This window comes from Rhipicephalus sanguineus, chromosome 6 (genome assembly GCF_013339695.2).
Source record: "Rhipicephalus sanguineus isolate Rsan-2018 chromosome 6, BIME_Rsan_1.4, whole genome shotgun sequence".
NCBI classification, from domain to species: domain Eukaryota; kingdom Metazoa; phylum Arthropoda; class Arachnida; order Ixodida; family Ixodidae; genus Rhipicephalus; species Rhipicephalus sanguineus.
In genome coordinates, this window is record NC_051181.1 from 166,914,666 (window position 1) to 166,927,827 (window position 13,162).

Here is a 13,162-nt window from a genome sequence, read left to right on the forward strand (position 1 = left end):
CATTGTATGATCTGATCCAAGTCCAGCCTGAGCCACAGACAAGTATGCACAAGGAGGTGCGGTTGGCGCGCTCTCTTGATTCTTAGGAACGATTTTTCCTGCAGTTGTACGAGTAGAAAGCAGATGACGAATTTAATTGACAAAGCTACTAACGTTCGGTAAGACATTTTCACTCTAGCTACTTGACACTCGCGCGTATGCATATGCTTTGCGGCTAGCAAAGGTTGCTTGCGAGGAAATGCACAATGTTTAAGCTAGTTGGCAAGAATTCATCATAAAATAAGGTAGGCTGCAAACGCGGACACAAGAAAAAGAGACGTCGTTTTACAAGGGCCCTCTTGATCTCTTCTCTGGCGTCCGTGTTTGCACGCACACCTTGCTTGAGAAACATGACGCGTACTAGGTCTGTGCTACATGCCTGCTTTCAGGGTGAGCTCTGTGCTCAACAGAGACGTTAGTAACTTCGGCAAGAATCACCTTACTGATGGTCGCCCAGACACCTGTTGGAACTCTGACCAGGTTTGTGCCTACGTATTTTGAAGATTCAGAGAGAAACGGCGTTGCTGACGCACTAACTATCGTTTCAGGGAACGCCTCAGTGGATATGTTTAGATTTTTCAGCTCCTGCTGCGCCTTCTGAAATTCATCTTCAGTTTCAAGGCGGATTTGCTGGAAAAGAAGTGCGCGTCGAAACTGCCAGTTCCTCCGGCGTAGCAGCCTGTTGCGATGTATTCCCAGAAGATAGCAATGCGTTGCAAATATCCTTTTTTCTCTCGTGGCCATAGTATTTGTTTTATCCCACACGCATTTTCAATGGAGGCGAAAATGCTTGAGGCCCGTGCACTTAGATTTAAGGTGCACGTGACAGAACCCTAGGAGGTCGAAATTTCCGGAGCCCTCCACTACGGCGTCCCTCATAATCGTATCGTGGTTTCGGGACTTAAAAGCCCAAAAGTTATACTAGTTTTGGAAGCATTCGTAGCATGTTTCCTTGACGAGAGCAAAAGTTTTCATTGGAGCTGGACACCCCAGTGGAGAGGATGCGGATAGTTTTTTGCTCAAGCACAGACATGTTTGGCCGAATTGTACTGTATCATCTGGCTGTTTATGGGAAAAAATGCAATTGCGACAGCAACCCGCGGGACTAATTGGGGATAATAAATTAACAATACTTTAAATCAACAGCGGTGGTTGCCTGAAGAACTATGTGCACGCAGTAACATAGTCAACTCCAGTTTAGTGCCGTGCATGTGAGAAGCACGTCACGGCACTTTACAGAAGCACTGCTGTGAAGGTGTTCAGATGCATTTTACTGACACAGAGAATAGCATTAATTGATATCTTGCCCATGAACGCTGGTTCTTAACATACTGGTACTCCAACATGGTGGCCTTGGTGATCACGCGGCGCTTTACCTGCTTCAACCTAATGAATCCAACTGACGAAGGAAAGCATAGGGACACTATTAGTTATTTTTAGCTGTATTGTAGCAATTATGGTGTAAATGGAAATGAATTAAAGTGGGCTAAAAAATCCCACTGATGGGTAAAATGATCACATGTTACGTGCCACCTTTGTTACGAGTGGCGCTGGCTAACACTCCCAGATGACACACACAGAAATTCCCAATGGGGGTTAAATTGGCAGAGCATCCGATGCATAATTCGAAGGTTTGGGCACCACCAATCCACTTTAATGCATTTCTATTTATGTCATAATTACCACACTACAGCTAAATAAATCAAGCATTGGCGTGGCTCTGTAGTAGACAATTGAATAAATCATGTCCCCCATGGTTTCCTTGGTTAATTTATTCATTTGGCTGTGTTTAACAAGAGAAGCAAGCCCCTCAAACAATTCCAATTCTTTTGTTTTAAACCCGCTTCAATATGTGACAACAACACTGCAACGTTTCTCACCCCTGTGCTTAAATAATGAAATAACCTGTATGCGATGTATTGATAACATTCACGTGACATCCCACCATGTTGGTACTCCAACATGGCTGTTGCAGTGACTTCAATGCGAGCCATCTATAAGTAATATGCCGCACTTTTTTGGCTGTTGTCAAGTTGATTGATACTTGTCGTATTTGCACATTTTTGCTTTATAGTAAGGTCAGTCGGTAACTAGTCAAAGTGCAGCTAGCAAGCAAGCAGTATGTCCATTCTCACCAGAGCGCTTTCACCTGCATGGATAGCTCTGTTGATCAAGATAAGCCGTCCCATCATGTCATGTAGGGATGCTTCATTTAATGTGTGCTAATATTTACATACTGTGCAGCTGGAGGTGGAGGAAGGGCATGGAATTATTTCCACTTACTGTATGTATTGGGCGCGAGGGCATACCGTGGCGCCGCCATGCGGAGGCATCCCTGTGACGTGCACGGTTGGATTGCTCCGCTGGCCCTCTCCCGCTCAGCCCGCAGCCGCTTTCGCGTCTACTTTTTTATTATTATTGTTGTACTTCACTTCAACGAAATCAGTAAAATACTGCTGCAGCTTCATCACTGACTGTACGAAATGCTAAATAACTGCTCATAAAAGATGTTACGTCCCCATAATGCCTTAGACAGCATCCTGACTGCCGGCGTCGTCTGCTATGGCCACCGATATGGAAACCGTGGGGGCCGCGCACGCTGCTTTTGTAAAAAGTAACGAATCATTTTGCGTCGAATGGGCTTTAGCTCGTGCGTGCGGCAAAGAAACATATTTTTTGTTGCAAGAAATGCGGGGAACTGTGCAACGTCATTCATTGTAAGTTTGCATATAATAACGAGCCGCGGTTGACACGACAAGCATGGGTAAATTTACGTTCCTGTTTAGTACACATAGCCCTATGACGCACGATGACAGCGGCTTCTCCGCTTTGTGGGAAGCAATCCAGTATGCTTAGAGATTCATGCAGCCGCAACCTGTCTCATATGATTGGAGACAAACGCACGAGAGCCATATGTACGCGCGTGCCTCATTCAGTGTTGTAGCTAGATAACGTTCCACATGAGTTTGTCTGCGGCACGATTTTAATATCTATCTTTTGCTTCTCATTACACGAATTTTCGAAGGTTGTCACATGTACAGTGCATCTTCGATCGCTACCCAGCCACATCGGGATGAAAATTTTCGACGACTGACTCCGTTATCCAGCTTGCACAAAGGGGCCAATCGTGATCGAAAAATACGGTCCCGATCGGGCTCGATCGCTATAGCAAATGCACCGTGTGCCGGCCAGCCGTATTACTTTTGCATTTGAATGGCCATGCTGCAAGGTGTAGCTTACCGTGGTCTAAATGGCAATTTTATGTTGCAGTGAAAATACCAGCGTCCAGCATTTATAAAGCTTCATTGAAAAGCAGTATGACACTTCGCGGCTACTGTTAGAAGGTGAATCAGTGTTTGAAGCTGGCCATGTTTTCGCCTGTAGCGTAAAACAACATAGAGAAGAACAAGTGACACTGGCTATGGGCTCATTTTACAGAAATAATCTATAAGCAAGAAACCCATGAGCTGAAGTCGAGAGTCTGAAGGAAACCCGTGTGGTCGGGAAAAGGCACGAGGACAATTAAAATGGACATGAGCGCGAGGGGATGGGAGGGGGGCGCAAACTGTGGTGGAAGTTACATCGGCGAGACAGGTAACTTTCAGCAAAGACTCAAGCAGCACATGTATGACGTAAGAAATGTTTCATCTAACTCGCTGGCCGAACACGTAGAAGCAACTGGCCACGAAATAGACCGGGAGAAGGCAAAGCTAACGGAAAGAGAAATGAACTGGACTTCTCGGCTTTATCTTGAATCTCTTACAATCCAGACAACGGCGCGCACGCTTCCCTTACAAAATGAATTTAGACAGTCTATAGACTGTCCAAACCCCTTTTTAGACAGTCGATAGATTGTCTACATACATTTTTGTAAGGGTTAATCGTCATGACGGCAACTTTCCACACATGTCCGCACGTTGCCTACGTCATATTTTAAAAATACATAACCGAACTGTTTGCGCATTCATTTTTAACTGTGAACAAGGCTCCCATGTGGTAGCCGGAACGTCTTGCTTTTATAAATATTCGTGGTCGGTGTCTATTTTAACACCATAAACTTGAAATAACGAAAAAGAAAGACAGTTGATTGCGGCATCATGCTCGTGAAAAACAGGGTAGCGGTAAAAGTGAAAGCTCACTCCTGGCCACTCGCGCACGTAGTGCATGCACTGTGGCACGGAGCAGAAATGTACCAGGCCGCCGATATATTTACTGCACTTTAGCGGATTGTGTAGTCTCTGGGGGTCCACACACAAGAAGTGAAAGCAAAACAGCGCTGTTCAAAAGCGAAAATGCCGCGAAATAGTGGTTAAAAACAACGAATTCAACCGTCCGCTTCCCTTCGCCAGAGCGAGGCGAGGTCACGTGATCCAACCCTGCACGTCACAGCGATTGCAGCACCCGCGTCTCCAGTGGTGGGCCTCGCGCCCAATACAGGGTGTTTCATGTAACGAGAACCAAGGATTTAAAAAGGGAGGGGGGGTTATCTCAAGTGAATGAAACCAGCAACATGATTTGTCGTCACGGGGAATTCGATAGGGTACCTTTTTATAATAATTAGTTCATTAACTAAGATCAATTATGCAAAACCTTTAATATTCACTTTAGGGCCAAGTATGTTTCGTTATGTTGTAGGGGGCATTCCAAAACAACTGATCCAATTTTTTTGTGACAACATACATACTGAGCGGCGATCTTATCTAGCGTTTAAAGAAAGCCTGCGGAATATGAAATCAAACCATGTGGCTGCGCTCATGCGTTACCGCATTGCAGCTCTCTTAACCATGCATGGAGTGAAACAGCCGTGCGCACGAACTGTCAGCCCATCGCTTATCAGTGACAGTGCTTTCTTGCTGTGTGCTGCTGTCAGAAATGCTGACGCGCTGTGAAGCCGATACGTAAGCTGCAGCTGCTCACTTCGCCCCGATCCATGCACACAGTTGTTTCGCTCAAAGCATGGCTGAGACCACTGCAATACGATAACACATAAGTGCAGTCATAGGTTTTATTTCATAATTCGGTTTTATTCAGTTGTGGTTAAGTATTTTTTTTTAATCTGAAGAAGACACGCAAATTGGGCGAGTTGGTGAGGTTCCATGGTAAAAATAGTGTATATCTTCTTCCTTTGTCTTGTGTTCAAGTAAGCGCTCTTTTATATTTTTACCACGTATTTTTTTAATCCTTGGTTCTTGTTATGTGAAACAACCCATTACAGGCACGCATACACATGAGGGTGTGTGCAGACCCTCCACAGAAGATGGAATCCTGGCTCCTCTGTGTGCAAGAATTTAATTTTCTGTTGACAGCTTTTTTCCTGTAATGCATGACTGCTGCCTAAAAGCTGTTCTATCATCATGGCGTAACTTTATCAATAGTTGTTATCGGTACTTCTTCCGCAATGCGGTCACGTTCACCACATTTCAGTGGGGCAAAAAGCAAAACCACTGGTGTATTAGGTGCACATTAATGCCAGCTGGTCAAACATGGATAATCTGAAGCTCTGCAGCCCCTCTGTAGCTTTGAAATGTCAAACAATTGACCAATAAACTTGATGCAGTGGTTGTCTCGGCTTGGATGTTATCGTTTGATTCTTGGTTAGTCCACCACAGCCCAGAGAGAAACCAGAAGGTCTTGCCGTAGTCTTTTGCCCCTTCCTCTTAAGGGTTTACAAATTTACATTCGTTCAAATATGTGCAAAAATTCAGTGCTTCTGTTTGCTGTACCACAATGCTGCTGCAAATAAAGATTCATTTCTACTGTGCAGCCATAGTCGCAATGCATTCAATGCAATTGCAATCAATGCATTCGATGCAAATGCGAGCCGAATTAGTGCAGGGGCTAAAAACACTCCTTGAGTAACGAGGTTAAGAGGAGACAGAGCAACTTGAAATAGATGGGACCTGTGTCTAACATTTAAACCTGGCGAAATGCAGCTCTCATTATCACAAAATATTGTTTTGGCCTTGAAACATAGCACTGCAGGCTCCATGTACCAAGGTTATGGTGCATACCCAGAGCAGTAACCAGAATACTTAAAATGTGCATAGCATTTCTGTAGCTAGCAGAACGGATTCCATATAGGTAGATACTCTAACCTCTAGTGTGACATCGCTAACTATCTAACTATCTGCTTCTTTTAGCAGCGAAGCTGTTTAAGCCGGCTGTAATAACTTTGGTGTCTACACATGTGTACATAAAACTGTCATCATCATGAACGGGTATGTGCCACAGAAATTGGGCAAATCCCTCTACTCGCCGCTGGTCCACTAAAAATGAAGAAGGCAGCTGACTTGCAGCACACATCAATTTAGATTTCTAGACAGACGTAACCAGTGATTGAGAAAAGCTTTATTAAACCGTCAGGATTAACCCAGTGATAAACACCATGGCCGCACGTTTTGGCTTTGCTGTGTGCTTCAGCGGTGCGTACAACGAGATAATACTAGGGAACGGGAGAGGCAGCAGTGGCTGCGAGAAGACCCCAGAGTGATGGAAGACCTACGCAAATGATGACGTCCCCGTAGATCTATGGGAGGTGCGAACGCTTGGTTTCAGCGCAAGTTTCTGTCTCTGGAGTTTGAACATCCGTGTCGTGTCTGTGACTGTTTGTGATTGAACTCAAACCCCTCTGCGCTGAGAAGCAACCTAGAAACAACCTAGCATCACCTAGCTAAAGCCTGGCAAAAACTTAGAAGCAGCTAGATTAGACTTCATAATAGTCCAGGTGCGCTGTTTCAAGCCTTGTGCGACTTAGTGCAAGGTTCAATTCTTTCTTTTTTTTCCCAATGTTTGTGTGGCAGCTGTCAGTGTGGCTGCACTTGGTACACAGGTAATTATGCAGCGGTGCTTGGTCAAGGCATTGGTCATTTGAAAAGATCTTGTACTTAACTGTTCCTTACCGTATTCAGAAGAGGTGTTACTGTGGTCAGCAACAATGTAGGAGAAGAATCAGAAATGATACAAATCAAGGAGGGGGTAATTGTATGATGTGAACTAAATATGCAAATAAATGATGCAGAAGTAAAAGTGATAATAGATTGCACAAAAGGTATAATGGGTGTACAAGACAGACTTGCATGTAATCAATTTTTTTTCATATTTTGTAATTGATCAATTACATTCTTACTTGGTAACAGTCCTTGTAATTGAATTACTTTTTTCCTGTAATCAGTTGCATATAGCTGCTACTTCATTTGCAAGACAAGCTCCTGTAACAGGAGATGCCACATGCACAGTAGCCATGAAACACGTGCATGGCAGCATGATGGGTATGCATGTCTTGTGGAGATAGGTTTGCGAGACGCTTACCCTACGAGGCGACTGGCAAGAGACGCGACGTTCTCCACTGCCGCAGCGAACAAAGACGCTACGGCCGGATTCGTCGACTCTCTGCCGCGGCACAGAAAAGGCACTCGAGGCAGGTTGGCAACAAACACGGGTTTATTAACCCAAGATGCAGCACAGTACGACAGTCACGGGCTTGCAGGCCATAAAGGGAACTCCGCAAGACCGACCGAGTACACTTGCCAGCGGCGCTACGACTATCGCACAAAGGGCAGCAGTCGAGCACACAAACGAGAAGCCGCCTGCTAGAGCAGCGTGTCAACCTCGTGCTGGCCTGAGAGCATCTGCCGCTGGCAAGCCAGCGCCAGACAGAAGCGAGCTCAAGGGGGAAGGGGGTTGTCACTGGCGGCCGATGAGGACAGGCGTTGCGCAGTGACGTGGACTAGAGTGGTCATGTGGTGGCACGATCATGCTCCGGGCATGTCCGTACACGTGGCTCGTGCGGGAAAGACCAAACCATGGCTCGTACCAAGCAGAAAGGCCTGGCGGCGTAGCCATGGTAGCCATGTCGCCGATTAACGGCGGTTCCCGGCGCTTGAGCTGCGCGGGGCCAGCATACGCGCTAGCTGGGGAACGAGGCGCCAAAGGGGAGGGTGCGCTCAATTCCTACAATATGTATGCGATTTCTAGACATCTCTTCAAATTCTGAAGCCCATGCGGTTTATTTTCTCCGCTGTAATAATTTATATATTTGTTTTGGCTTGTCAGTTTTACGAAAATGTCGTTTCTTCCAGATGTGTGAAAATGCCTGACTGGGATTACAGTAACCATCGAGAACAAAAACGAAAGACTGTAATCCAGGTTTCAAGTGTATTATTATTAGTGAAGTAGCAATGCACAATATGTAAGGAGTCATTTTACAAACTGTACAGTGACCTAGAAAGAAAAATGCATGGATTTGTAAATGGAGCAGGAAACATTAATGAAGCAGTGGTACACAACTAAAGCAAGAACGAATGTGTAAAAGACAGCAATAAATCTAGATGTCAGGCCGCTGGTTTTTTTTACCTTTGTAGTGGGTACGATTCAGTGAGTGGGTAAGAAAGGAAGCCTCGCTAAATTCCTCCGGCTTTAAATATTTCATTATTAGTCATTTCACATGTATGTATTAACTGTAGCTGCAGCCCAGTAGTGACAACATATATAACCAAATGTACACGTGCTCCTTGTGTATTGGGTATGAGCCATTTTAGTGGGAAGAAGGAAGACGATGGCCTTCCGTCCTGGCCAGACGAAGCCACGCACCATCTTGGTGCCAAGGATGCAGCGATCAGCCGTGGTGAGTGAGGACTCGCTCCTGGCACCTCTGGACCAAGGCCTGCACCAGGTGGGGCCCCAGCTGCAGAGCCTGCTGGCAATGCTCGAGTGGCAGACGGGCCAGAAGCGGTCCACTCTGTTCATCAGTGAGTACTTTAGGCAGCACTGACATGGAATACACACAAAGAAAAAATAGGAAGATTTCAACAGAAAAAGCTTAAAGGGACACTAAAGAGCAAAATGATTTTTCGCATGTTAGTAAAGTACTCTTTCACGATACCAAAAACACCCCACTTGCTGTGAGAAGACGCTTAGTAAGCGAGAAGACGCGCAAAAACAAAATGTTGGTGGCAACGCCACCTTGAAGTTTCCGCACCATTCGCCGTGATGTCACATGTTTTGACGGTGCCTACTAGGGACTATGTAGTTCCTAATCGGTAAAAAGGAAGCGCATTGTCCTCTGAGGGTGCCATAGACTTAACATACCAAGTTTGGGGTAACTTTGTTGAGCCAATAGTGCCAAAATACGATAAATACACATTGAAATCGGCGACGTCACGCGGGGAGATTTCGGCACAGTATTTCAAAATGAAACTTTTAACTTGATTTTCTCCTCTATTAATAAACCTATGATGGCAAAATTAACAACATTAGCGCTCTCAGAGCACAATTTATCGATCTAAACCGATTCATTGTTTCTCTTTAGTGTCTCTTTAAGTGAATATATATAGAGAGAGATGCAATGAACGAACATGTACCAAGGGAAACACGAGAAAGCATAGGACACACCTGAGAAAGAGAAGACTGTGATGTGACATATGTTAGTGTACTCAGTGTGTAATGTGCCTTTGAATACCATAAACATCACTCTTCCCCACAACATGTTTACAAAACAGCAGCAGAAGCAAGGTGAACAAACATCATGCTATGCATATTGGATAATTCCAGTTCAGGGAGGCTGCCAGCAGGGTTTCTGTCGGTTGGGTTTAGGAGGAGCGAGAACTCAGTCTAAAAGTAGCCAATGTAGTCGTGCCATTGGATTTCATCGCCAAATTTGTAGCCAAATAGAACAGAACAATCCGTGTAGTTTTTATTATTCAACGTTGTAAATACCATTTGGAATTGGCAAGACCATGGAAATAAGAGCTCAGTTTTTTAACACGAAAGTGTTTTATGCCGGGGTCCACCAAGACTTCAGTGACGTATTTCCGTCACGGAAATGACGTCGAAAAAATATACACAATCAGATGGCAAAGAAAAAAAAGGTACCGTAAACGGGCATCGAACCCACGACTGCTCTGTCCGCAACAACAGATGCCGGGCACGCTATCCACTGTGCCACGTTCACAGACTCTGGAGGCTTTACGAACGCGCCTTTTCTATCTACCACTCTCCTGGTCGGCTGGGTGGTGTTGACCTCTGGGAGTGGTAAGGTAAAGTAATTCGTCATTGCTGTGGCCTCCGCGACTAGCACCTGCAACGCATTTACGCGTCCGTCCATTCGGCGCGTTTTCAATACAAGTTGAATTTTGTCAATGCCTTAACACACCGCGAGGTGGCGACCTTTGCCCAAGCGTCGTAAAAGCGTCGGCCTCGCTCAGCATCACGCTAATACAAACCAAAAATAGCTCTGCGACGCGCGCCTGCCTCACCTGGCTGTAACACCGCGTTCCATGCACACGCGCTCGCCCCGAGAAAAATCGCGGCAGGGCTACCGGGGCGGCACGACGCGCTTTGCGTTTCCCTCTAGTCCGGCCGTGGTGTTCAATCACATTTCAACATGCCGCGGGATGGCGACCAAGTTCTGCGTCCAATATGCGACGCTCTTCTGGCTATCACACCTTGTTCACTGATTACGCTTTCACCGTTAACTACTACAGCTACCACAAGGGTTTGTTTAATCATTTAACATGGACGTTAGTCGTCGGGATGGAGATGTACCACCAATCATCAAAGTGGGTGCATACACGTTAAACGGCGCCATTAGCTAGCTGCCAGACATCAATATACATTGTGCAAACTCTCCTACATCAAAGTACAGTAAGCATTCAGTTACTTCTGTAAGGGCACGCTTTACTTTCGCATTATTCCGATTCCTATGACGGAGGGATCAACCGTGTTTTTTCCTCTTCCTTTGTCTTCAAGCCAGACAAGTTGCAAATAAATCGATAGATTATTATAAATTCAGTGTGCCTGCATATCGCTTATGTATAATAGAGTTCTCGCCGGGTGCAGGGGATTTTGAGACTTTCCAGCCAACACGTCATTAGGAAGATTGAATGTTGAAGCAGTTCTTCCTTGAAGCCACAGACCGAAACTGAAAAGTTTGCATGATACCAGTCCAGCTTCAGAATGCTGGCCGAAGATGAAGCTTCATTTTGTTGCACATCTCTGTTTTTGTCAAGTTCACACGAGAACATGTGTTGCGCATCGGAATTAGAAACTGGAGCATAGCATCGGCACAGATGGCAGGTAGCATGAGCAGCTTTCTGGCTGCACATTTGCCAACACGCATGCAACTTGATTGCTCCGTATTTGTAGGTGTGCCGCACGTTGCGTTGGGGTGCCTCGATGTGCACCTGTCTGCTGGTGGGGGGAGGACGCACGTGTGCGTCGGCAGACATGGCAGAAAAGCTTGGAAACAGTGTATTTTATCTGTAAATAATGCAAAGGATAACTACTTAATGCGTCAAATTAAAAATTCAGAAGTATTCAAAAAGTAGCCATGGAGCCAACCTCAAATTTTCGTCGCCAGACGGGGTCGTAAAGTAGCCAATTTGGTGTACATTAGCCACCAATGGAAACCCCAGCTGCCAAGCACGTGCACTACGCAGCCTCCCTCAATGCACTGTATGGCCAGCAGTTTGTGCCCAGGAAGCCGAATGCAGGCATCGAGTCGGGCAAGACTGAACAGTTCTTACCCAAGACGCTAGCTTCATATTGCAATACTATCTCGAAGTGTTCAACAGCTTTGCTAGCCAATCATGTCAGAGTGTCACTATTTTTTTTTTTTAATGTTGCATGAATTTATGTAGTGATTTTATTGTTGATGTGTGAATGTTTATGGGATGGTTGTGCAGTGTGCTGAGAAGTTCCTGAGCACTTTGCCCTTAAAGAAACAGACAAAGGCTCGGAATACGAATTAAACGTAACGTAAAGATTGTCTATTCTATTGGCTAAAATGAACCCTGTTTTTCTCATTAAATGTGGATTTATATTTTTATTTCTTCACTAGTCATGAAAAATGCCCCATGCGGCAAAAAGTACAGATGTGTATGATCCCCATCACGTGACCTCTTACCGGTGTACGTCTCTATGTTTGTGTTGAAATGCAGCACTCTTTTTTTGTTATAATCTTTTCTAACTTAAAACATGCAGATATGCCTTTGTTTGTACTGAGCAAAACAATGGTGCCGCCTTTGCTGGACGTATGATCCAATGCTCATGAGTGTCAGGCAGCAGGAAAGTTGTTAGCAGGGGGCCTAGCGGCACCTGCCGATGAGCTGGAGAAGTACGAGAAGCGCCTGGTACACGAGACGAGGCGGTGAAGTGATTTCACGTTACAAGCGTTTGGAAAAACTTGCTCCACTTGCTTTTTATATTCAAGAACGGTTTAAAATGTGAAAATGAAGGTGGTTAACCACAGTTGCACTCACTCCTGCGAAAGCAGAACCATGAGCTTAATGTGAGGAGGGCTATCGGCATCGCTATTGCTTCTCAGCGTTGCTGGAGGATGGACTTAACGTATATTCTGGTATATACGATGCATGACATGTCATTTATGTTCATCACGCACTCGTCATGCGATACCAATTTTGCTTTATATCCAGTTAACAAAATGGCCGGAAGTGCACCAAGACAGTGTAATGTAAATCATGCCGTACATGACATGCATGTCATGATCTGCATGTTAGGACCTGTCATTTGTGTTCATCAGACAGTCACATCGCACAATACCAAATTGGTGTACTATATCAAGCTAGCGAAATGGTCGTGAGCGCACCATGAGCGTGGCATGTAAATCATGCCGCACATGTCATGCATGTCATTCTTTTCATGTTGCCACCTGTCATTTATATTCGTCATACAGTCACGTCGCACAGTACGAATATTGTATGTATTAAAGGGGCCCTGCAACACTTTTCCAAGTAGCCATGGAATGCCTTCACTAAAGGAACTTATTGCCTCACGAATCGAACGGCACAAAAATTTTTAGAATCCGTCCAGTATGAGCGGAGTTACAAAGATTTGTCGCACGCTGTAATTGCTTTCTCTCTTCCCTCGCTCCCCGACGAAAGCACTGGAAGCTAAGCAATGGGGGTGGAGCACGGGGGGAAGAAGGTACGTCATGCGCGCCTCCTGACCTTGAGCACATATTTTTTTTCTTCGAACGCATAGCGTACTTTCAGTGCCATCGCGTGCGTGGGCGAGTGGCGGCCTCTCGCTGCGGCTGCAGTAACTACCGAGCGCGCCATGTTCAAATCAGCCAATGGCGTGGAGCCTGCCTGTGATGCCATAAGCA

At 45.5% G+C, this 13,162-nt stretch overlaps 2 protein-coding genes across 2 annotated transcripts in view; both read left to right on the plus strand.

Annotated features, from left to right (window-relative positions):
* Positions 1-1,184, plus strand: LOC119397015 (nuclear receptor 2C2-associated protein). The gene is made up of 5 exons (XM_049416669.1): positions 1-158; positions 429-519; positions 588-754; positions 849-855; positions 1,002-1,184. Exons 1-5 carry the CDS (start codon positions 124-126, stop codon positions 1,146-1,148), a joined length of 447 nt encoding a protein of 148 aa, XP_049272626.1. The 5' UTR covers positions 1-123; the 3' UTR covers positions 1,149-1,184.
* A 416-nt stretch (positions 1,185-1,600) lies between these two features.
* LOC119397014 (translation initiation factor IF-2) overlaps positions 1,601-13,162 on the plus strand; it is a 50,929-nt gene continuing 39,367 nt past the window's right edge. Inside the window, exon 1 of the mRNA XM_037664432.2 lies at positions 1,601-8,786. Within this exon, the coding sequence (XP_037520360.1) occupies positions 8,594-8,786 (193 nt within the window). The 5' untranslated portion in view covers positions 1,601-8,593. The remainder of the gene's footprint in view (positions 8,787-13,162) is intronic.

Bases quoted from the DNA above. Each gene is read 5' to 3' on its own strand.
- LOC119397015 (XM_049416669.1), top strand. From the start codon at position 124: ATGACGAATTTAATTGACAAAGCTACTAACGTTCG. The intron at 159-428 runs GTAAGACATTTT...GCCTGCTTTCAG, and splicing joins GACAAAGCTACTAACGTTCG to GGTGAGCTCTGTGCTCAACA. The intron at 520-587 runs GTTTGTGCCTAC...CTATCGTTTCAG, and splicing joins CCTGTTGGAACTCTGACCAG to GGAACGCCTCAGTGGATATG.